The 23,860-nt window shown below is 44.1% G+C and overlaps 2 protein-coding genes across 3 annotated transcripts in view; both read left to right on the top strand.

Moving 5' to 3' along the window:
- Positions 1-23,860, top strand: part of SLC25A21 (solute carrier family 25 member 21) — a 536,964-nt gene that overhangs the window by 300,940 nt on the left and 212,164 nt on the right. For both annotated transcript variants that reach the window (XM_088471286.1, XM_088471285.1), the window contains exon 3: positions 680-728. In XM_088471286.1, coding sequence (XP_088327412.1) covers positions 680-728 — 49 coding nt within the window. The remainder of the gene's footprint in view (positions 1-679; positions 729-23,860) is intronic.
- On the top strand, positions 10,213-22,710 carry LOC148525039 (uncharacterized). The gene is made up of 9 exons (XM_088471280.1): positions 10,213-10,228; positions 11,201-11,382; positions 18,712-19,177; positions 19,260-19,385; positions 19,506-19,649; positions 19,913-20,026; positions 20,177-20,317; positions 20,855-21,904; positions 22,684-22,710. Exons 1-8 carry the CDS (start codon positions 10,213-10,215, stop codon positions 21,430-21,432), a joined length of 1,767 nt encoding a protein of 588 aa, XP_088327406.1. The 3' UTR covers positions 21,433-21,904; positions 22,684-22,710.

The raw sequence follows: 23,860 nt of genomic DNA, 5'->3' as shown, positions 1-23,860 counted from the left end.
ATCTGTTATCAGTTATCAGTAATGTAATGGGATACCATAAAGAAAAGAATGTAGTCTGCACTGATTTACCTTTAGATGACTGCATTTTAGTTGTCTAAAGGATCATTTTTCACTCTGTAGCCCCACGTATGGTTATAACCTCATGTATCATCAGGCGTTTGGAGAACAAATTATCATGAAAAACAATATTATGATTCTGCTATTGACATCCCTGCTCCTGTCAGTAGTGTCATAGTGATGTTTGTGTTTCTTCCAGCAGATCCTGCATCATTCCTAGGATTCTGTATTGCTTTTCAGAATCTGGTTGCAAGGCTTATAGTTTGTATATAATGCATTAGTTTCATTGTAATGTTTTTTGTTTTTTTGGGGGTATTTTAAATTTAAATGTCCTGGGAAAACCAATACAGTCTCTTTCAAAGCAGGGATGCTGGGAATTGTGATTAATATCATTTGTATTCTCTACCTGCATGTTTGGTTCATCTTCTTTATATTTCTTTATTACCGTCAATAAGTGTTTGTTCAAAATATTGCGAAATTTGGGTAGGGTTAGAGATAGAAGGAAGGGGAGTGAGGGAACAAAAAACATGGAGACAAGTACCACAAAGTAGATCATATCCAAAAAGTAAAGACCTGCATGTTTAGTTCTAATGGTCATCGATATCGTTCTTCTCTCTGACAGGTCTGGTGGAAATCTGTCTAATGCACCCACTGGATGTGGTGAAAACCCGGTAAGTCTTTGCTGGAACATGGTGAATGTTGCTTTGAGCATGAACAGCGCGCAAACTGCAGACACAATCTTTAGTCACTTAACAGCACTGTACTGGGTACACTGCCCTGCCCTGGCACCAATCACATAAACCATCTGCAATTGTTGTTTAGATATACTCACTAGCAGGGAATAACCAAGCAGTAACTTATTGTAAAGAGCCTCAATTATTATCATTAGTTAGGGTGTATGCATACATCCAGTGCTGCATCACATACCTTACAGGATTTGAACTGACCAGAGTGAATAACTTATGAAATACAGTAAATTCTCAGAAGATAGAAACTTAATAAAAAGGTACCTTGTAGATACATTCTGCTCGAAAGCATGTATCTAACTAATATTTATAGGTCGGTTAGGCTTATGTAACTGGTAGATACATTCCGCTATAAAGAATGTATCTAACCAATGTTTATAGGCAGTATAGGCCAGGGCCGGATTACTAATGGGGCGGGTAGAACTACAGCTCCAGGCCCTCAGTGAAAATAGGCCCACAGGATCCACCGCAGTGCAGGCAGTTTTGACAGGGAATAGAAAAAAATTCCTGTCAACTCTGTCTGCACTGCAGACAGTGGAAGGATCTAGAGCCCCGGCCATTCACCCCCTCTACCCTCCCCACATCACCCATCCGAAGCTCCGTCATCTGATGCTCCGCCCCTGGGCTATGCGAGTATTCTCTCCTTGCCAATCTTAAGATTCGGCCCCCATGTCGCAGAAGCTCCGCCCCCATGTCGCAGAAGCTCTGCCCCCATACCGGCTGAAGCTCCACCCCCACACCGGCCGAGGCTCCGCCCCCAGTTCATGCTAGGGTCCTAGGGTCCCGTCCACAGTACAGTATGTCCCCTGTCATCTGAAGCCTCGTCCATTCATCCCCACCCACTTCCCTTGATTGAGTTGACAGCTGAAAGCAACCCACAGGTCGGTTTAATGCATACCTGTATATGTATGTATGTATGTATGTATGTATGTTTGAAAATTATATATATATATAACAATTTTTTTTCCCATGGTCTGGCACTCCCAACAATTAAAGAACCTGCAGCTGGTGCCCTCACAGTCAGAAAAATCTACGGAGCAGAGGTGCGGCACTCTAATGCTGGGTACAAATAGATGATATGTCGCTTGATCTGGCCGACATATCATCCACATTGGGCAGTGTGTACCCGCTATGTCACTGACGATGCGCGATATCGTTAGCGTGGGTCATGCTGCTGAATGGAGCATGGCCCCTGCCGTCACTCCCGGCATCAGCAAGTGTGTATGCATTTGAGGTCGGTACACACTAAACATAGTCTAGTGTGTACCGGCCTTTAGTTTAAAATGTTTTTTCTGAGACTGAATGCAGTATCAACATTTCAATCTTTGAGTTCATACCACCCAACATTTGAGTCTCCGAGGTCGGGACTTCAGCTCCCGAAAAAGGGGTGTGGCCTGTCCATAAATGGGCGTGGCCTAGCGGCACGCCCCTTTTACATCACTAATGGGCATGCCATTATCTCGGAGATGCTGGGCTGCCCACGGGATTCATCCCCGCACTGTGAATAGATGCCTCTATTATCTCTCTGCTCACCCGCAGTGTGTGCTCCCCCCAACTTCCCCCCCACAGTGGCACACTGCAGCCCGCGGGTGGGACAGCGGGACAGTCCAAAAAAACGGGACTGTCCCGCTGAATGGGAGGTACAGTATGTGAGTTATGAAGACTGAAACGTTGCATGCAGTCTAAGAAAATCTTTATTTAGCCTAAGAGTGCCGCACCTCTGCTCTGTGTGTGTATATGTGTGTGTGTATGTAAACAATGTATATATATATATCTGTCTCCATTCATGATGGCGGCACTCAGGAGAAAAGACAGACTCGCAGGGTGAGTAACCAACGTTTCAATGCTGTTATGGGTAGTGAATTTTCATCAGGGTGCACCCTGACAAAAATGCACTACCCAATACAGAATTGAAACGTTTGTCACTCACCCTGCGAGTCTGTCTTTTTCCCTGAGTGCCGCCATCATGGATATAGGACAACTTGTTTGCAGTTTGTGTACAGCTGTTTGGAAGACACCGGATTTTAGATACTTATTGCAGTGATTTGCACATATTGAGGAGTGCCGCTTCCTTGCAGTTTCTATATATATATATATATATATATACATACACACATACGACAGGCTCAATCCACGGCACTCGACCATCTGGGGTGCCCTTGGTATGTGACCACACCATCTACATAAAAAATATCATACAAACTCGGCACTCACATGCTTTTCAAACTGCAACTCCTTTGAACATAGGGAATGTTGGTTCCAAAATATTGCAATAATTTGTTAAGCTGGCCACCGCTTCACGGTCATTCCCATCTAGCCAGTCCCTACACTGATTCTCAGACAAATGAACTTGATCTGCCATCTTGGCCTCAAGCTTGCATACAATTTAAACATGAAACTGGGTCCTGCCGTAAAGAGACAGGACCACACCCAGGGCTATCAGTTAATAAGCACCTGGAAAAAGAAAAAAGTTTGTCTTACATTTGAAAAACAGGGTGCCCTAGCTAGTCCTGCCCTACATGAACTTGCTGGGAAATTTTAAATAAGATAAGCACTTGGCACTTTACTCTTATTTTTTCCAAATTTCCCTTTGCAAAAAATTTATTTATTGGTTTAAAAAGGTTTTTATATAAATTCTCCATGAATCTTTAGGAGATTATATGTATGAATTTACTATATATTTTGTCCCTTGTGTCTTTTATATGTATGTTTTTTAGTCTAATAAACTTTGTACCCCCCTTTTTTTTATATTGAATGTTCACTTCTTACCTAATAATTAAAATTTTAAACGGTGATCTAGTAAGCACTTTATTATTGCAAAAGTCACTTTTCACTAGGTTGTGTTAAGGATCATTATTAGGTGTGTTCTCAATTATATTTGATCCTTGAGTGATATATTTACTTCTTCTGAATATATATTTTTTTGCACAAGCACTTTTATATTTATTGACACTGGCACTTCATAGATTTAATACTATTTACTACTGTTTCTTTATCCTTATTATTAATATTTTTATTAGCACTATTGTCGCTGTTTATCAAGCTCACTGTTTAAATATATATATAGAAAATGCAGGCACTCACCATTAGATGCAGTTATGGGTATTTCTTATTCCATGCTTACACTATGGCAGCAAAAGTAAGTACAGTAGCAGCGACGTTTCGGTCATGTTGGGAAAGGAGGCGTTTCTAGAGCTAGACAAGTAGACAGTGACTGATAGCCGGGCAAACTTGCATTGCAAAAATGGGCAGTGTTCTCATTAATCCTTCAGTTGCAACAATTTGATAGAAAAAAATTGGTGACCTTCCTATTGGATAAATAAAGCATTTTTTTGTATTAATATTCTCTGCTGTCATTATTCTGAGATAGCGATAGGAAGATTGTGGTGGTACATGCACCTTCATGGTCATAATTAAATATGCTTCTCCATCTCTTCGCCGGCCGGAGCTACTGCTGGTAGTAGCTGTTAATAGATAGGGAGAAGCCCGTTCTCCAACGAAAACACATATTTTCACCGTAATTAGGGCTTTATCGCATTTAATACATAGAACCATTAATGCTTACAAGATCTATTGTAGAATATATATATATATATATATATATATAATATTTATTCACAGTCAGGGGCGTAACTGGACCTAGGGAGGGCCCCATAGCAAAATTTTCATATACCACCCCCCCCTGCTGCTAACATCTTGATCCCCGTGGGTGACTTCTCCTTTAGCAGGGATCGGTATGATTTGCCGGCTAAATACAGGCCGACAATTGTTAGACCGTCACCATAATCCCGATCCATTGAAAAAACTGAAGTCTAAAATCCCAAAATGTATGAAATACCTTCACATGGTATACAGACATTCGATTTACCAAACATTTTAAAAACCCGATAATAGTGAAATTCCAAAATATATTATACCGACACGTTAAATTGACCTAATGGTTGTTATGCCGCCATATAATTGTACCTTTAATTTTTTAAAAACTGAAAGTATATAATACCGGTTGTTGTTTAATACCGACATGAACAATATACCGATAATCAAATGATTGAATAATGATATACCGACAATGTAAATACCTAGGGGTAAATTTACCAAGATTCGAGATGGTCCCGATTTTCAAGGAGATTAATCTCGCTGGAACTTGACAAAATACGGGGGATTTAATACCTTGTTTTTACCAAATTTACCAACAGGCGATTTGAGGCTAAACGAGTTGACCGATGGTGAAGCAGAACGAGATATCTCTCCCCAGTATCTCGTTTTGCAGGAGATTACTCACCCGAGATTGCAGTGTTTTCTCTCTGCAAATCTCTCCAGAGCTAGCAGCCTGCACATATCAGTGATATATGTGTTGGCTGCTTGTGTGTTAAGACTTGTTAAAAAGGGTTAAATGTTTTTTTAAAAAAGAGACATGAGGTCCCCCCCCAAAAGACTAACCAGCCCCGGCCTTGCCAGCCTGTCCTGGTTCTAAATTTACAGGGAAATAATGTGTAGGGTTCCACTGTAAATTACGAACCAGCACCAGGCAGCAGGGACAGAGCTGGTTTTAAATATACGGAGAAAAAAATGGCGTGAGGTTCCCCGTTTTTTTTAAATCAGCCCTGGACCCTTTTTAGCGGGGGACTGATGCCACAGTCAGGGGGCCCCCCAGCCGCAGCATCAGCCCTGACCGCTAGTCAGCCCAGGCCAGGGATCCCTGGGAAGTTGAGTACCCCTCCAATAAAGGGGTACCCCTCTCCAGGGCACCCCTGGCCTAGGCTGATAGCCCAGGGCTATCCCCGGCACCCTAGGGCGGTGGGTGCCGGGTTGATAGTGTATGTGTAGTGTAAAAGAAAGGGTTAAATATTGTCTTTAGTTGTGGAACAACACGTACCAGCGTGCCTCCCCCACTTGCTGGTATTTGGAGAACCACAAATACCAGCATGTGGGATATTACGGGCCCGCTGGCACTTGTAGTTCCACAACCAAAGCAATACGCAATAAACACAACATACACCGTGACTGTAAATTTTATTATAACATACATGCACACGCACTATCACACATACTCAGCTAGTATCCGAAGTAATCCATAGGGGTACCTATAAAAAAATCCATACTCACCTCTCCTATGTGTAGGTCACGTCCACTTCTCCAAGTAGGTATCCAAAGGGTTAAAATAAAAAAACGAGTACCTGAATCCAAGCGATTCTTAGTAAATTTACCCCCTATTGTTGAAATCTAGACGTTCGATATGCTGACTTTATATAATACCGATAATTCAAATATCCGGGATAATAATCTATTCATTATACCGTCGTATGTAATACCGACATACTGAATATGCTGACTATGTACTATACCGACATTTCAAAAATCCAGGATAATAATATATTCATTATACCGCCGTTTGTAATACCGACATACTTAATATGCTGACTATGTACAATACCGACAATTCAAAAATCCGGGATAATAATCTCTTCATTATACCGCCGTATGTACTACCTACATACTTAATATGCTGACTATGGCCCTGATTCAGAGCCGGACGCTCTGACCAGAGCACTCGCTCTGAATCAGGGCCCTCCTCCATTAATATGGAGCGTCCTCCTGGACGCTCGTATAGCTGTGGGTCACCACCCACAGCATATACGAGCGTGCAAAAAGATGGTCGCGATGGTCTTGAACTGCGAGTGAAAGCCTGCGGTTGGGTTTCCCAACCGCAAGGCCAGGAGTGATTTTGGCTCTATCAAAAAGTGATGTCAGTGGGGCCGGCTTCAGACGGTAGGCGTTCCCTTGGGAACGCCTCCGTCTGGCAGGCACGCCCACCAAAGGGGGCGTGCTGTCAGTCACCATCGACAGCACGTCCCCTTTGATGAGACACTCCGAGCGAAGGAAAGTCCTTCGCTCGCCGGGTCACGCGCATGCGCACGACGGAGCTCCCTCCGTCGTGCGCATGCGCAGTGGGGAACATCGACACACTTGCGAGCGTACTGCCGCTCGCGAGTGGGTCTGAATGACCCCCTATGCACAATACCGACAATTCAAAAAATCTGGGATAATAATCTATTCATTATACCGCCGTATGTAATTACGGCCGTCTATATGCCGACGCCTAGCCCGATCATACACTATACCAAAATAGCGTGGAATGGTAGCACATAGGCATTAATAATTTTATAAGAACAACATTAAAATACTATAATTGTACCCGCGCTTTGGATTGCAGTGGACAGAGGACAGTCCGTTGTATCCCTATAACCTTTGTAAAACCATTTTCCTAGCCTGCATGTGTTCAGCATTTCTTGGTCACATTCCAATATCTTCCATATTCTAAATAAAAATACCTATTTTATCCGTTTATAAATGTTCGGAATGTCACATAATTACGGAATCTTTTATTTTTATTAACATTAATTATTAAACTAGCCGCCGGGTTTCCCGTTTTCGCTGTCATCGCGTGTTGCGTAAAGTTTTCCCCGGGTCCGTTTCCGCCTTATTCAATTTGAGAGAGGCGAAACTCCCACACATGCGGAAAGTGGCCAATAACGCGAATCCGGAGGAAGCGATTTCGCCGTGGGTGGAAACTTATTGGCGCCTTTATCTCCCGGGTATATAAGGTTCTGATTGGCTGTTGGTCATCCATAGGGATGACGGTGCTTCCACCATTTAATCTTTCGATGCAGTGGTAACTAACCATCGCATCAAAAGCATTCAATGGTAAAAACTATTCATATGAATAGTAAAGGGGCGGGGTTGGGGAGAGGCTCGGACACGAAGCAAAAGCAAAAAAAAAACCCAGGCAGAGCTGACTGAGGACGAGGAGGAGAATGAGAAACACTGGCACTGCCACGCTGCTGCTGTGGGTACTTAAAAGAAAATGAAGTCTAAAAACATGTATAAAATATACTTATAACACACATAAAAGGAACCTCTTACAGAAATCACTCCCCATCTCTGCTGGTGTAAACATTGCTAGCTGTCACTCTGTGTGTGTCTGTGAGTGACTGCTGCTGCAGGACCAGGGCTGCACACTGATTGGCTCTCACTGTCTCAGAGAGCCAATCAGAGCTAGCAAAGAGGGGAGGGCGGGAGGGACAGAGGGGCAGTGAGAGACAGCCTCCAACGATCCCAGCAGCATGAATCAAACGAGGCTGAAGTTGGCTTCTTATTCGGCCAGCTTGTTATTCATTTCTTATTCACTTCTTATTAATTTCTTATTCACTTCTTATTAATTTCTTATTCACTTCTTATTCATTTTCCAGCTTCTTATTCAGAAAATGTTACATTAAAATATTTAAATAAAGTTAGATCACTAAACGAACACTATGTAAACAAAGAATTATGTCTCTTACACAGTCTACAATTATTATTTTCCTGGCACAATAAGGATTTGGGCATGAAAAGGGCAGTAAAGTGGGCACAGGCTCCATAATTTGTCATTTTGAATAAGAAGCTGTAGTTGTGCAGGGGTTAACTAGCTTCGGTCATCAAATGTTACACTTGAAACCCACAGAGGTTGGTCAGGTACATGTGACCCACTTGTCATTTTCCTTGACCAGCAAGGATTTGGGCATAAATAGGGCAGTAATGTGGGCACATGCACCAGATTTCTTAATTTTGAATAATTACCTGTAGTTTTTCAAGGGTTAAATAGCTTTGGTCAACAAATTTGACAATTGGGGTCTTTCCCTAAATTAGTAAAAACCCCACACCTCTGAGCATGGTCTGGTATTGGAATACAGGAAAAAAAATCTGTGTGGGGTTCACCTTTTATACCCATAACCAGCACTAGGCTGGTTGTAGGGAGGAGGGGGTAACACTATAGCAGGGAGACACACAGCGTTGTGTCCTCCTGCCATCACATTATCCAGCACTAGGCTGGTTATAGGGAGAAAGGGGTAACACTATAGCAGGGAGACACACTTAGCCTGGTGTCCTCCTGCCTTCACATTATCCAGCACTAGGCTGGTTATAGGGAGGAGGGGGTAACACTATAGCAGGGAGACACACTTAGCCTGGTGTCCTTCTGCCATCACATTATCCAGCACTAGGCTGGTTATAGGGAGGAGGGGGTAACACTATAGCAGGGAGACACACTTAGCGTGGTGTCCTCCTGCCATCACATTATCCAGCACTAGGCTGGTTATAGAGAGGAGGGGGTAACACTATAGCAGGGAGACACACTTAGCGTGGTGTCCTCCTGCCATCACATTATCCAGTACTAGGCTGGTTATAGGGAGGAAGGGGGTAACATTATAGCAGGGAGACACACATAGCGTGGTGCCCTCCTGCCATCACATTATCCAGCACTAGGCTGGTTATAGGGAGGAAGGGGGTAACACTATAGCAGGGAGACACACTTAGCCTGGTGTCCTCCTGCCATCACATTATCCAGCACTAGGCTGGTTATAGGGAGAAAGGGGGTAACACTATAGCAGGGAGACACACTTAGCGTGGTGTCCTCCTGCCATCACATTAACCAGCCCCATACTATTCAGCACGTTTCTGGAATCTCTCGGAAAGCTGGTACACCAGCAGTGGCGTAATAAGGGGGTGCGTGTGGGGCACCTTGCCCTTGGCACCATCTGACAGGCCCGGCAGAGGGGGGAGCTGATGGCCAGGGCGATGTCCAGTGCTCAGTGGCGTAACTAGGGCAGGGCTGCCGCGGCCGGTGACGCCCCCGCTTGCGAGCGCTGTGATAATCTGGTGCCTGTGCCCGCTTTACTGCCCTATTCATGCCAAAATCCTTGTTGGTCAAGGCAAATGACAAGTGGGTCATATGTACCAGACCACCCTCTGTGAGTTTCAAGTGTAACATTTGATGACCGAAGCTAGTTAACCCCTGCACAACTACAGCTTCTTATTGAAAATGAGATAATCTGGTGCCTGTGCCCGCTTTACTGTCCTATTCATGCCAAAATCCTTGTTGGTCAAGGCAAATGACAAGTGGGTCATATGTACCAGACCACCCTCTGTGGGTTTCAAGTGTAACATTTGATGACCGAAGCTAGTTAACCCCTGCACAACTACATCTTCTTATTCAAAATGACAAAATGTGGTGCCTGTGCCCGCTTTACTGCCCTATTCATGCCAAAATCCTTATTGTGCCAGGAAAATAATAATTGTAAACTGTGTGAGGGACACAATTCTTTGTTTACATAGTGTTCGTTTAGTGATCTAACTTTATTTAAATGTTTTAATGTAACATTTTCTGAATAAGAAGCTGGAGCTTGAATAAGAAGTGAATAAGAAATGAATAAGAAGCTGGCCGAATAAGAAGCCAACTTCAGCCTCGTATGAGTCAGGAGGGTTATCAGAGGCAGAGACACAGCACACAAGCGAGGCATAGCTTTTAGGCAGAACAGAAGCCGCCATCGGAACACCATCGAATGATTATCATCCGATGGCAGTAAACATCGAAATGCTGGCATCAAATGGTAAAATCACTAACATCGGAAGAAAAACATCGATGGTCGGCAAACATCGACCATCGAAATCCATCCCTAGTCATCCACCATTTTGATCAGCCTGCAGCATGGAGAGAGTGCAGTGTCCCTGATCAATTTGGCTTGCTGGCAAGGGCACCTTTTGGTGAACCAAGGTCAGCAAAAGAGGCAGCAGCACCATCCAGTGTGACCAGCAATCCAGGATCCTGAGCAAAGAAGACAGCGTCTGGGAGCAGAGGAGCCAGCCCGTGGAGGAAGGTTTCAGCACCCATTTCATTTGCTATAGGTAAGTGTAATCTGTCCCAGTCACCCAACCCTTACCCTGACTCATGCACTCACATAGGCAGCGATGCATCAACACTGTACCCCTATTGCTCCCTATTCTCTTTTATGCCCATGCAAACTAATTTCACCCAGACCTTTGCACTCACACAGGCAGTGTTGCACCCCTATTGGTCCCTATCCCCATATGCCCATGCTAATTATTTGCAATCTGACCCATACACTCACCTAGGCAGTGCTGCACCCCTTTAGGACCCTCCCCCCTATATTATTTGCATCTGCAAAAATGATTGCGGTTTTTTTTTTGGCCCTTAAATAGGCCCCCCTTTCCTTTAATTAGTATATTTGCTTGCTGCTAAGTTAATTTTAAATGCATACAAGGTTTAACTCATCCCAACCCCCCCTTAGTATATATATTTATTTTAATTTGTACTATTACACCCCCAGTCCACTACCCCTCTAGTTAATTAGACCTCTAGATAGATGAACTTGCCACATATGGACACCAAACTTACATTTTTTCACAAGTTAATAATGGTAAAAAAAATCTACTCTTAAACCTATCTAATTTTTATTTTCATTTTTTTCCCTCCGTGCATTTAATTTTTTTTTCTTTTATGTATATTCCACAAGTATATTGTCAATATATTTTATATTCATTTTCTGTTTATTATGTTATAGGTTGTATTGAAGAAATGCCGAGGGAGAAGAGACGGCGTTCACCCCGTTTGCCCCGCTCTTCTGACGGGTCCCCGGACACCAGTGACGAGTGGCAGGCGTCACAGGAAGAGGGGTCAAGACAGAGGGAGAGGAGTGCGGTGGGGACAACCACAGGACAGGAGCGTGGAGATCGTCCCACCCATGTTTAGTAATTATATCACAATACCGCACACACAAACATATAGACAATAGGGGGTAAATTTACTAAAGTCAGAGTTTTTAGAAGTGCGTATTAGAAGAGATGTTGCCCATAGCATCCAATCAGATTCTAGCTATTATCTTGTAGAAGGTACTAGTTAAATGTTAAGTAGAATCTGATTGGTTGCTATGGGCAACACCACTTCTAAAACTCACTTCTAAAAACTCTGAATTTAGTACATTTACCCCTAGGGGTCTATCCTGCAAATAATAATTTATTTCTAAAATAGGGAAAACTAAAGATTTCCATATTTTTGTGGTTTAACCTCTATTTGGCAATGAGATAATGGTGAAGATAACGCATTTATCGTCTCCATTACATCCCTGTTAGCATAGTACCGCACTGTAGGGGTCAGGCCTTTGACACTGCTATTCAGCAAAAAAAAAAAAAGGGTTAATTCACTTTAAAAAAAAAATCCTTGATATAACACCATCACTGAATGGCGTTATACGAAGAAAATTCTTAATTCCATAAGTCCAAATAGTCTTTTTTAAACCTTTCAGAAAGTGAATGACATGTGTATACAGGCTTTACACATGTATATTTATGCGCGTTTACATTTAGGATTTATATATTAAAGTTATTTATTAAAGCACATAAATATACATGTGTACAGGCTAGTATAAAGCCTGTATACACATGTCGATCACTTTTGGGAGGTTGGAGATGTACTTACTACGTCGGTGGTGTCTGCAAGCAGGGACGGAGACTTTTCCCTACCACATGACTGATCATGTGCAGAGGAAAAAACAAAAGGTATTGTTTTTGGAATCCTGAAAACAATCCTTCTGTAACATGGCTGGGACAGCGTGATTCCGCAACCGCTGTCCCTGCAGGAATAATTGCTGAATAGCAACAATAAATAATTTAAAATGTTAATAAACTGACGGCGATGATGCCCAAAAAAAATCTGGGCAACATCATCACTATTGTTCAAAACACCCCTTATATAAAATTATTAACACCACACCAACACTGAATACGCAAGTTTCTTTCAGATAGGGATAACAGTGGCTCTTTATAGAAACCCATATTAATGCTGCGTGAGAGTAATCCCTATTTCTACCTCAGGGTCCATAGGGTATCCACAGGATACCATGGGGTATAGGCGATGGCAGCAGACATCGGGCACCTCAGAGTTAAGTTTTCAGCCTCCCAGGATGTACTGGGGTCCCTCTGCTATACCCTGCCCCCGAGCCAAGGCATCTCAGTTTCGTAGGTGCCCGGCTCGAGTCAGATCACCTTTTCAGAGGTGGACTGTAGAACAGCCCCAGAAGTTTTTTGACAAGGCAGCTTTGCTGCACTGCTATGAGCGGACAGCGGGGATAAGCTAATTAGAGGTCCCTGCTGCCGCTCCGTCACCCCGCCGGGTCAGGACGCCAATACTGATTCGGGGATTTTGGCGGATGCCAGGGGTCTCAGCTAGCGAGGACCCCGATATATCCAGACTGTGGCCGGATTCAAGGGGACTCGGGTAAGCGACGGGCACCCGCGGTGGGTACCAACCGATTCACAGTCTTATTTGTCACTAGGCAGGGGGCTCCCTAGTGACAGGCTACGCGTGGAGTGGAGTCAGGTACTGATCCTGCGCATCCACTAGACGACCAGGGACAGCGGGCTGCAGCGGTTAGGATACGCTCCAGCGTCCCAGGGGTTAATAGCATGCCAGGGGAGCGCGCCTTCCCTGTCTCACAGCCGACGCCTCCCCCGCTGCACAGTGCCTTTCCACAATGGTCTGGCGGGCTGTGTCAGTGCTCCTTCCCCGGGCCTGTCTCCTATCAGCTCCTCGGCGGCCATTTTTAAGGAAGTGGCAAACGCTGCTGGATTTTGACACAGGTGGCATCACGGTCCGGGTCGCCCGCATACCTCTCCTCCGATAAGGTCAGCGTATGCAGCACTGTTTCCTACCTGGCTCTGTGTCTGCGTAGTTGATCATAGTGCTTGTAGTGCAGGTCATTTATTTCTGCATTGTATGTGACTATGTGCTAGCACTGTCTGACTGTACTTTCACTTCTGACTGTCATTCATTTTACTATCCCTGTTCTTTCTCTGCTAAAGCCCTTGCGGTGCGGTGTTGCAGGGTGTTCATTGCCTCACAGTAAAAGTGTTTTTCTGTGTGGGGAGTCACATACACTCCGTTTACTCTCATCATGTCTGGGAGTGAACGAGAATATCCTCTTCAGCTAAAATGTACCAAATGCAATGTACAGTTAGCGGAAGGAGATGTGACCGCTGAGGGTTTATGTAGAGCATGTTATATCACGCCCGATTTCTATCACTGCACCTGTTCAGGAACCACCCTGGGCTTGTTTTGCAAAGGCAGTTACAACCCTTGTGGGCCAGTTGGCGACGCCCCCTGCGTTTCCCCAGATGGGGTTATCGCAGCAGGCTGTGGTCTCATCACCCATGCAGGGGTTCCCGAGGCAGTTGATGGTAACCCAGTCTCCCGCTTTAGCCCCCCCAGGTCTCGCAGGAGCCTGTGTGGGTGAATTCATTGTCCAACACGGTACAGAACCTGATGGACGTTTTACAGGGGGAGTCACCATTGCGGCCTTCTAAGCGGCCTTTATTGTCTCAGATGGCTCAGTATAATGATGATGACATGACGTCTGATGACGGTGAGATTATTGACTTTTCAGACCAAGAGCCCCTTCGTGTAAACGAGGCGGAGTCTAAATCTAAAGTCTTTATACCTGGCCTTATACGGGCAGTCCGTGCGGCCTTGGTTATTGAGGATCCCCCCCGTGGCTAAGTTTATGGATCGCAAGGTGGAAATTTGCCGAAAATCCATTTATTCCCTTGCTGGAGGGGCTTCCAGACCGACTATGGCCGTATGCTGGGTAGCCAGAGCCATGCAGCGCTGGGCAGATAAGTTGGAGGCGTCTCTGGACACTGACTCTTCAGCTTAGCAGGTGGAGTTAGTAGGCAATCTCAGAGACTCAGCCACGTACATTAATGAGGCAGCCTCTCCTCACTTCCAGAATCTCCTCGGCAGCAGTAGCGGCTCGCCGTTCCCTGTGGTTGCGCTCTTGGAAAGCGGATGCAGATTCCATGAGGGGATTGGAATGCTTGCCTTTTAATGGACAGGTCCTGTTTGGCCCTGATCTGGACAAAATTGTGGCCACGCTGGCAGCGGCTAAATCTGCATGTCTGCCATCGGCTGCAGTCCTATCAGGGTCTGGTACTTCGTCCTTTCGGCCCTATAGGGTCCTGGATACAGTCCTTTCCAAGACAGTCGGGCCAAGAAATCTGCCAAGCCAAAGAAGCAGGCTTGGAGTACAAGACGTCCTACTCCCAAGTTGGACGATAAGCCTTCAGCCTGACTGGATGGGCCTCCCCTTGGGGGACCCCAGAGTGGGAGGCAGACTTCTTCTGTTCGCCAAGTGCTGGTATCTGACTACCACAGACACTTGGGTAAGAGAAGTGGTCTCTTGGGGGTACACCCTCTCCTTCCGGCGAAGGCCTCCCAGCTGGTTTTTCACCACAGGCCTTCAGTCAGATCAAGACAAAGCCCTGGAATTCCAGAAAGTGGTACACTCTATGCTCCAGGCTGGAGTTATAGTGCCTGTTCCATTGCCCCAGAGGGGAACGGGGTATTACTCCAATCTCTTTCTGGTACAGAAACCCAATGGGTCTTACCGGCTCATCCTCAACCTCAAGTGCCTCAACAAGTCCTTGAGGGTTCCTTGGTTCAGGATGGAGATCCTGCTTTCCATCATATTGGCAATGGAGCATGGGGATTTTATGGTGTCGTTGGATATTCAGGATGCCTACCTGCATATCCCCATTTTCTCAGCACACCAGCGTTTCCTCAGGTTTGCAGTGGTTGATCAACATTTCCAGTTTCAGGCACTGCCCTTTGGTCTGGCCACGGCACCTTGAGTGTTTACCAAAATCATGGCAGTCATGGCAGCCCACCTGCGGATGCAGAGGGTACGCTTGTTACCCTCTGGATGACCTGTTGTTAGCAGGGTCTCCAGAGATACTTCAGTGCCATCTGCAACTGACAATTGCAGAATCACGGTTGGTTGATAAACTGGAAGAAGTCCTCCCTGGTTCCCTCACAGAGGATGCTCCATCTCGGAGCCCTGTTGGACTCTCAACAACAGAGGATCTTTGTGACGGAGGTAAAGATCTCTGCATTGCAGGCAAAAGTACGCAGTTGCCTGCAGAGTTGCCAAGTGTCTATTTACTCGGCAATGAGGTTACTAGGATCCATGGTGTCGATGTTCGACATGGTGGAGTGTGCCCAGTTTTACTCCAGACCTCTGCAGAAATTGATCCTCTCCAGATGGAATGGGTTGCCCCATCGGATAAAGACACAGACAATAGTGCTTTCTCCGGAGGTACGTCGGTCTCTGGCCTGGTGGATGCAGACAGCTCACCTAAACAAGGGGCACCCCTTTTGGATTGCGGACTGGGTCCTTCTGACGACGGACGCCAGTCTCCGGGGCTGGGGAGCAGTAACAGGTTCACACTTGTTTCAGGGACGGTTGACACTAGCAGAATCTGTGCTCCCAATCAACGTATTGGAACTTCGAGCAGTATTCAGAGCTCTTCAGCAGGCAAGACTTGTTCTCCACGGAAACCCATGCAGGTACAGTTGGACAACGCCACCACAGTGGCCTACATAAACCGCTAAGGAGGAACCCGAAGTCAGGTGGCACTGACGGAGGTGTCCCGCATTCTGGCTTGGGCGGAAGGCAATCTCCCTGCCATCTCAGCAGTGTTCATACCGGGAGTGCTCAACTGGGAAGTGCATCCAGGGGAATGGTCTCTTCACCAGGAGGTGTTTCAACTCCTAGTGAACAGATGGGGCCTTCCAGAGATAGACCTCATGGCCTCCCGACACAACAGCAAACTGCTTGTGTATGGGTCAAGAACAAGAGACGAGGAGGCTCTTCTGGTAAAAGGCTCTGTCGGTCCGGTGGACCTTCCAGTTTGCGTACCTCTTCCCTCCATTCTCCCTTCTTCCTCGAGTGCTTCGAAAATTAAAGCAAGAAGGAGGCACACTCCTGTTGATAGCTCTAGCGTGGCCCAGACGTCACTGGTACTCATATCTTCAGAGTCTCTCTATAGACACTCCAATACTGTTGCCTTAATGTCCGGACCTGTTGTCTCAAGGTCTTTGCCATTACCCGGACCTGGGTCGTCTGTCTTTGACGGAGTGGCTGTTGAGACAGCCCTCTTAAGGTCCAGGGGTTTTTCCAGCTCTGTAGTTAACACCATGCTCAGAGCTCGGAAGCCTGCTTCTGCAAGAATTTACCACAGAGTGTGGCATACTTTCTTTGAATGGTGTCGCCCTAGAGGCTATGATCCTCAGGTGTTTAGGATATCCACGGTTTTGGCTTTCCTACAGGCGGGCTTAGATCATGGTCTTCGCCTTGCTTCCCTGAAGGTACAAGTGTCTGCCCTGTCACTGTGGTTTCAGCGCAGGATTGGTACTCTTCCTGATGTCCGGACCTTTATGGAGGGTGTCCTTCACATTCAACCTCCCTTTGTTCCACCAGCGGCTCCTTGGGATTTGGCTGTGGTCCTGAGGGCTCTCCAAGGACCGCCATTTGAACCACTGGTCTCAGTGGATTTAAAATGGCTTACAGCTAAGACTGTGTTTCTTCTGGCAATTGCTTCGGCCAGAAGGGTGTCAGATTTGGGGGCTCGCTCATGTCGCCCTCCCTTTCTGATTTTCATAGGGACAGGGCGGTGCTTCGCACTCGTCCTGCTTTCCTACCTAAGGTGGTATCTAGTTTCCACATTATTGAGGAAATTATAGTGCCAGCCTTTAATTCCCCAGACCTCTCAGCTGGTGAGGCCTCCTTGGATGTGGTACGTGCTCTAAGGATTTATGTTGACCGTACCAGTTCATTTCGGGAGTCGGACTCCTTGTTTGTCCTCTATGGTTTCCGTAAGAAGGGTTGGCCTGCCACTAAGCAAACTTTGGCAGGATGGATTCGCATGGCGATTTCTGAGGCTTACACTCATAAGGGCCTTCCTGTACCGTCTTCTGTTAAAGATAATTCTACTCGGTCTGTGGGTCCTTTTTGGGCCGCTCGCCGTGGTGCCTCTGCTGTTCAGCTTTGCAAGGCAGCCACGTGGTCTTCTGTCCATACCTTCGTGAGGTATTATGCATTTGATACCTTCGTCTCTCAGGATGCTTCCTTCGGGCGGCGGATTCTCCTTTCTGCACAGGAGCGTCCCCACCTTTAAAGGATACTGTCTGAAGTAGAAAATATGAGATATGGTGAGAACTTACCCTTGTTATCTCTATTTCTACGAAGTCCATAGGGTTCCACAGGACTCCCGCCCTGATGCACCTGTACTGCAGATGGGCTTTGATCTGGTCACCGGTTTTTCCGTCTCCTTCTAGTGAGAATGTGATTCTTGTGTGTTCCAGACTTTCTTCTCTCTCTTTCTTCTCCTCCTCCGGCCTATGGCTTGTTACGTAACTGAGTTGCCTTGACTCGGGGGCGGGGTATAGGAGAGAGACCCCAGTGCATCCTGAGAGGCTAAAAAAAACCTCAACTCTGAGACTCTCAAGTCTGACGTCATCGCCTATACCCCAAAGTATCCTGTGGAACCCTATGGACTTCGTAGAAATAGAGATAACAAGAGTAAGTTCTTACCATATGTCATATTTTCTGTTTAACACACTCCTATAGGGTACTCTTGGGCTGCATCAACTCAGTGCATGCCAGAGCCACTATTGTTCTTGTTATGGGCCAAAGTGTTGTCTGACATTTGTGTATTTCCCCTTTTAAGTTAGTGTCAGTGTTTCCTTTGCCTCACTGTAGTCCCTATATATATATTTTTTTTATAGTAGTGCAACAGTTGTTTTTTTTTCTAAATTAAATCTACAGTGAAATTATTAGCAGCGTAACATGCAGTGCCACCCTAGACTCTGAGGCTATTTCCATCCTTAATCTTTTGCTAACGCTTATTTATCTGAGTCTAGGCTGGCACTGCATGTTACGCTGTTAATAAATCAATGCAGAATAAACTATAGATGAATAGTTGCACTAATTTCAAAAAAGGAAAAATATATAGGGACAACAGTGACTGTAAATACAACATAACACTTTTAAATTTCAGAGTGTCCTAGGGTTTTATTGATCATAATTTTTGATAAATGTAGTTCATCAATTTTCTATATACACCTCATAAACAGTTTTATTGTAGTGAGAAGTTGGCAGTAATTTTTTTAATAATTGTTTTTTAATAATTGTTTGTTTATTCTGTATGTTTGTAATTAAAAATGTATTTTATTTATTTACAGCTCAGCAGGACAGAAGACATCCCTTCTTTCCAAGAAGGGCCAACTACAGCAAGTGGAAAGCCATCCAAGAAGCCAAGGAGGATTCGCTTCAGTGAGACGGAGAACAACGCGCTCATCGATGGGATCTACAAGCATTATGACAAGATCTTCGGTCATCGTGCTCAAAACACATCGGCCAGGGAGAAGAGGAAGATCTGGGATGAGGTTGCATCGAAGGTCACCGCATCCTCTGGAAGACATCGAGATGCCGACGTGTGCAAGAAGAGGTACACCGACTGCAAGAGACAAGCCAAGGAAAAGAAGAAGAAAGATCGAGAGCACGGAAGAGGAATCGGAGGAGGACCACCTTTGACTATTCGATGGCTTCCGTGGGAGGAGAAGATCCAGGATCACATGAACCCAATTATGGTTGCCGGTGTACAAGGGTTATTGGACAGCCGTGATCCAGCAACACATGTTCAAGAGGGTAAGAAAATGTCTAAATGTAAAAAGTCTATAATAAAAGCTTTCACAATTTAAAAAAAAAAAAAAATTATTTGGATTTTTAGACAGAATATCTTCAGCGCCACACACAAAGAGGAGAATAAGGGAACCTCATACCGAAGAAAGATCGTCATCCGACAGACAGAGGGAATCGACTTCGACATCGGGAACGATGCAAATGACAGGAAGTGGTAAACTTATCTTAATTTTTATTTATTGAAATGTTTATCTAAATTGTTTGGTTTTTTTTGTTTTTTTTAAATCTGAATGACTTTTGTATCTTTTAAAAAAATGTTTTTTATATATTTTAGAATCAACACGAAGACCAAAGGGCAAGGAGCCGACAAGAAAGGAGAAAACCGCCATGATCCAGCCTACAGTTCGGCATGAAGAGGAGCTAATTCTACCATTGTTCCCCAGCATCGGTTTGGAGTCTCCAGGTCCAAGATTGGAAGGTAATATATAATATTGTTTAACCTACAGACAGAGCATTTAGATCCTATATACCGGTACCCCTCATTCTCCTAACAATTATCCTCTCATCCCTAGCATAGTGCTGCATGTGTGTCTTTATCGCTTCTCCAAATCTCTAATGCAGGTGAAGTGATCGGGATAAGTGATAGAAGAGCAAACGGTAGCTCAAGTTATAGGTTTAGACACATGGGTATGGAATGTAACGTTTCAAATTTGTAATCTTTTAAAAAAATGTAATAATCAGACAGCAGGACTTCGGATCCAGTTGAAGATAGATCAGCATCGGTGGAAGAACCTGGAAGACTAGGAACAGAGGAAGATTTGGGCATAGGGACACCGGAACGCAGAGAACAGCGAGGTAAGTTTTTTTTTTTTGTTTTTTTTTTAAAAACATCAATAATTCTTTTACAGAAGGCCCAGGGGGTTTGTTTCAAAACAATGGTGAGTAGACACCAGATTTACAGTAAGGATGTGTTTTTGTCTTTTTTTTATTTTTCAAATTCTTTAGTTACGCAAGAAGGACCATCGACCAGCACTGGAGAAGCATCTGGAATTGGACCTTTCTTCAGGCCGGATCTCCTGCGAGGTGAACAAGATGATGATGAAGTGGGCGTGGCAGAAGACACACCGAGAAGACCAACACCTGTTGGTAAGTTATTTTTTATATTTTTTCCCAATTTTATCTTTAACATTATTTCACATTTTTAAAAGGCCAAACTTCGGGAAATTTTGGAGTGTGCATGTGTACAATGGGATGCTGATGGTCCAAATACCGGTGCAGAAATCCCATAAAATCAGGATCTTAGCACCAGTATCCAGACCTTCAGCATCCTAAAAGATAAGTATCTGGTTGTTATGTTGTTTGCTTAGCTTAGTCTAGCGGGGTTAGGTATTAGAGGGAGTCTTAAGGTTAGCCACCATGGAGGGTTTCTTAGGTTTAGGGTGCGGGGTGGGGGCGGTTCAGTGTGGGAACTAGGTATGAGGGGTTAGGTTTAGACAACAGGGAGGGCTAGTGTAGGTCGTGATTTTGGCTTTGGGGATGCAGCTGTCTGCAATTTGCGCAACTGCATTCTGACAGCCTGTATTTGTAAATCAACCACGCACACCACAACAAATTTCTGTAATATGGTCTATATATAAAAATATATATATTTTTTTAAGATTTACATATTATTTTTTTTTCAAGTGGAACAATTTCAAGTTGTAGGAGAACTTCAAACAGGACTTCCGGCAGCACAGGTCCAGAGGATTAATGACATCGCCCAGGGAATGTATGATCGTCAGAACAGCTTCAGAGACACTGTGGACAGAAGACTGGAGCAAATGGACAGATCCATTGGAAGAGGACTCCAGGTAGTACAAGAAGAACAGAGGCGGAGAAGACTAGGAGACCAGGAAACAAGGGAGACCATGAAAACCTTCACCGAACAGCTGAAGATTATGACCACCACACTCAACAAACTCGTGGAGAACACCGAATTTGTAGCGTTGAGTCAAACACAGATCACCACCAACAACAGCCTCATCGCCACGTCCCTCCAACTGATCTCAGACCAGATGACGGTCTTCATGGCAACACAGCGGACCTCACCACTTCAAGGACCCTATGCCCATGCTCCTCAACATCCATGGTTTGGGCCGGATGACCCACATTTGCAACAGTATCCAGGAGGATACATCTACCAACCGGTAACACCGCCCCCAAATACTTCACCAGCACCAAGCAGAAGAAGAGAGGAAGATCCGGAGGAGCGTCAACCATGAAGATTCGATGGAGGTCACAGTTACCAGAAGAGTGGAGTATACAGAGGAAGAGACCCCATGAAGATTCATCGAGGGACACATTTTAACGGTGATATTGTTCCTTTTTTTTTTTTTTTCTTTAAATGTTTTACATTAACATGTATACATTTTCCCAAAACAATATAGGAACACAAAAGGGAGTGAGGGCGTTAGGTAATACATACGTTTGTATGTACTAAAGTGGGTAGATGATGAAAGCTCCCTTTTTTTGCTACGCACAATCATGGGCCTTAAGTGAGCATTCCCACTTTTTTTTTTATTTTTATTACAATGTATGTCTTTGTAATCTATATGTATACTATTTATGTGAAACAAATGAACTCACTGTTTTTTTTTTGGGAGCCCTTTTAGGACAAATCCTGCCGTATTTATCAAGATTGGAAGAAGAATGAAAGAATAAAAATAAGAGTTTACTGGAGTGGCCCTAACCTTGGTGAGTTAACATGCACAATTGGCCATTGTAACGTTTTTGTATAATACACAGATTTACACTATGCTAGTGATTGGTAAACAATACACTGAATCAATTTTTAAATTGTAAAGGTTTATTGTTTAGTTATCACTATGCTTATTATCTTTTTATACTTTAATACTAGTTTTTCTCTAACTCTGCCCACACGACTCCACACAGGTAATGTTTTCTATGGTCTATTAGACAGTGCACAGGTGTAGTCATGAGTCGATGCCACCCCAGACATAATCGTGCACCCCTGGGAGGAGTTTAAGTTCGCGTTCGGCTCCACTAAGGGAGGTATAGGGGGGAGGGGGAAGAACGGGTTAATGATACCTTATAGACTTGTCGGCATTTTCACTGTACTTCCTCCCGGCATCTGTATGACATTCGCCGGGCTTATATCTGGCGGTATATCATACAAATTCCTATCTAAATACATTGATGATTGGTTGCAATGTTGAACTCAACAATTGCTTGTTTTGGTAATGCAGTAGAAGGTGTCATATATCTCCTGGTGTATTTGCAAAACAGCACGGATCTTATTGCCTTAATTGCCTGCGAGTAGCTTTATCAATTGCGTTCCTGCCTTTCTCAGGACCTTATATTCTTGTTGTAGTTGTAAAGTTAGGGATAATTTGTCCATATACACATGTTTCTGATATGTTTAGTTGTACACTCACTACTTTGTCAAATCTTTTTTATTACAAAAAAATTTTCATATAATAATAATAATTTAATTCTATTATTTTTATTTACAGGCAAAATCCTTTATCATCAAGAAAAGCATGAAAGATTTGTTGCTGAAAATTAAGTGTTTTATCTATAAAAAATGTTGTTTCTATATTTTAAATAAATTTAAAAAAAAAAATAAGTTTTCACTTCACCCTTATTTGTCTCTGTTTTTATTTTTAAAGTGATAAGTTTAATTTAAACATGTGTGACATATGTTTTAATAATTGCAGTGCTACTGCAATTATTAATTATATATATTTTTTGGAATATTTTTAAGCCAGATTAAAAATATTCAAGGTTATGTAGAACCATAGGACTTGCAGTTACAGTGGTTGTGTTAACCACTGTTTCTGCAAAAAATATCCTTGGTTTTTACTACTGTAATGTATAAGGATTACGAGCAGGGCCCTCTACCCTCTTGTGCTTCTCCCTACTTTAGTTTCATCTACTTCTTACTCACCACTAGGGCACCTAACACTTGGTTGCTTATGTTCTGTTGCTTATCTGGGTGTTATGGTCGCTAATGTAGCAATATATATTATCCATGTCCTCGTCCTGTATTGTATTGTTCTGTAAGTCGCTTGTCTGCAACTTGTTTATGTACTTTGTAAGGCGCTGCGGAACATTTGTGGCGCCATATAAATAAATGATGATAATAATAATAAAGGACCAATCTGGTGTCATCTGTTACTGCGTTGCCCAGGTAATGATTCTATAGTCAAAGGTAAGGTTAAAGCTCAGAACACACGGAGCTATGACAATGATCAGATGATCATTGTCTGTTCGTCCAGCATGTGTTGGATGTTCATCCAACACATGCAATAACCCCCCAACTATAACGACCCGCGATCAACGATCTCAGGTCCCTATAGTAAACAGGCTAACCTGGACGATATCGACCAGGTATGCCTTCTTGTCCGGGCAACGGTAGTTTTTTGCTAAGAACCATACGTGGGAGCGCATCGACCATCATATGGTTGTTTTCAGGGGCCAAAAACTATCAGATTTTAATGATAACCATATGATCGTTATTGATAAAATCTGATATATTATCATACCATGGGTACACAGCATAGGCATGTTGTACTATTGACCCGTGGAATGCAGGGCATCTATGTGGACATTGTGTGTATTTATGTGTGAGTGTATGTATGTGTGTGTGGTTGTGTATATTTGTATATATATATATCTATGTATATATAG

This window comes from Taudactylus pleione, unplaced genomic scaffold (genome assembly GCF_031769625.1).
Source record: "Taudactylus pleione unplaced genomic scaffold, aTauple2 ptg000113l, whole genome shotgun sequence".
In the NCBI taxonomy this organism is placed as follows: domain Eukaryota; kingdom Metazoa; phylum Chordata; class Amphibia; order Anura; family Myobatrachidae; genus Taudactylus; species Taudactylus pleione.
Note: the sequence above shows the minus strand (reverse complement) of the source record. Positions and strands in the feature narration are given on the sequence as shown.

Excerpts from the sequence above, each read along its gene's own strand:
- LOC148525039 (XM_088471280.1), top strand. Across the intron at positions 19,650-19,912 it reads TCCAGGTCCAAGATTGGAAG|ACAGCAGGACTTCGGATCCA; the intron begins GTAATATATAAT and ends TGTAATAATCAG. Across the intron at positions 20,027-20,176 it reads GGAACGCAGAGAACAGCGAG|TTACGCAAGAAGGACCATCG; the intron begins GTAAGTTTTTTT and ends CAAATTCTTTAG.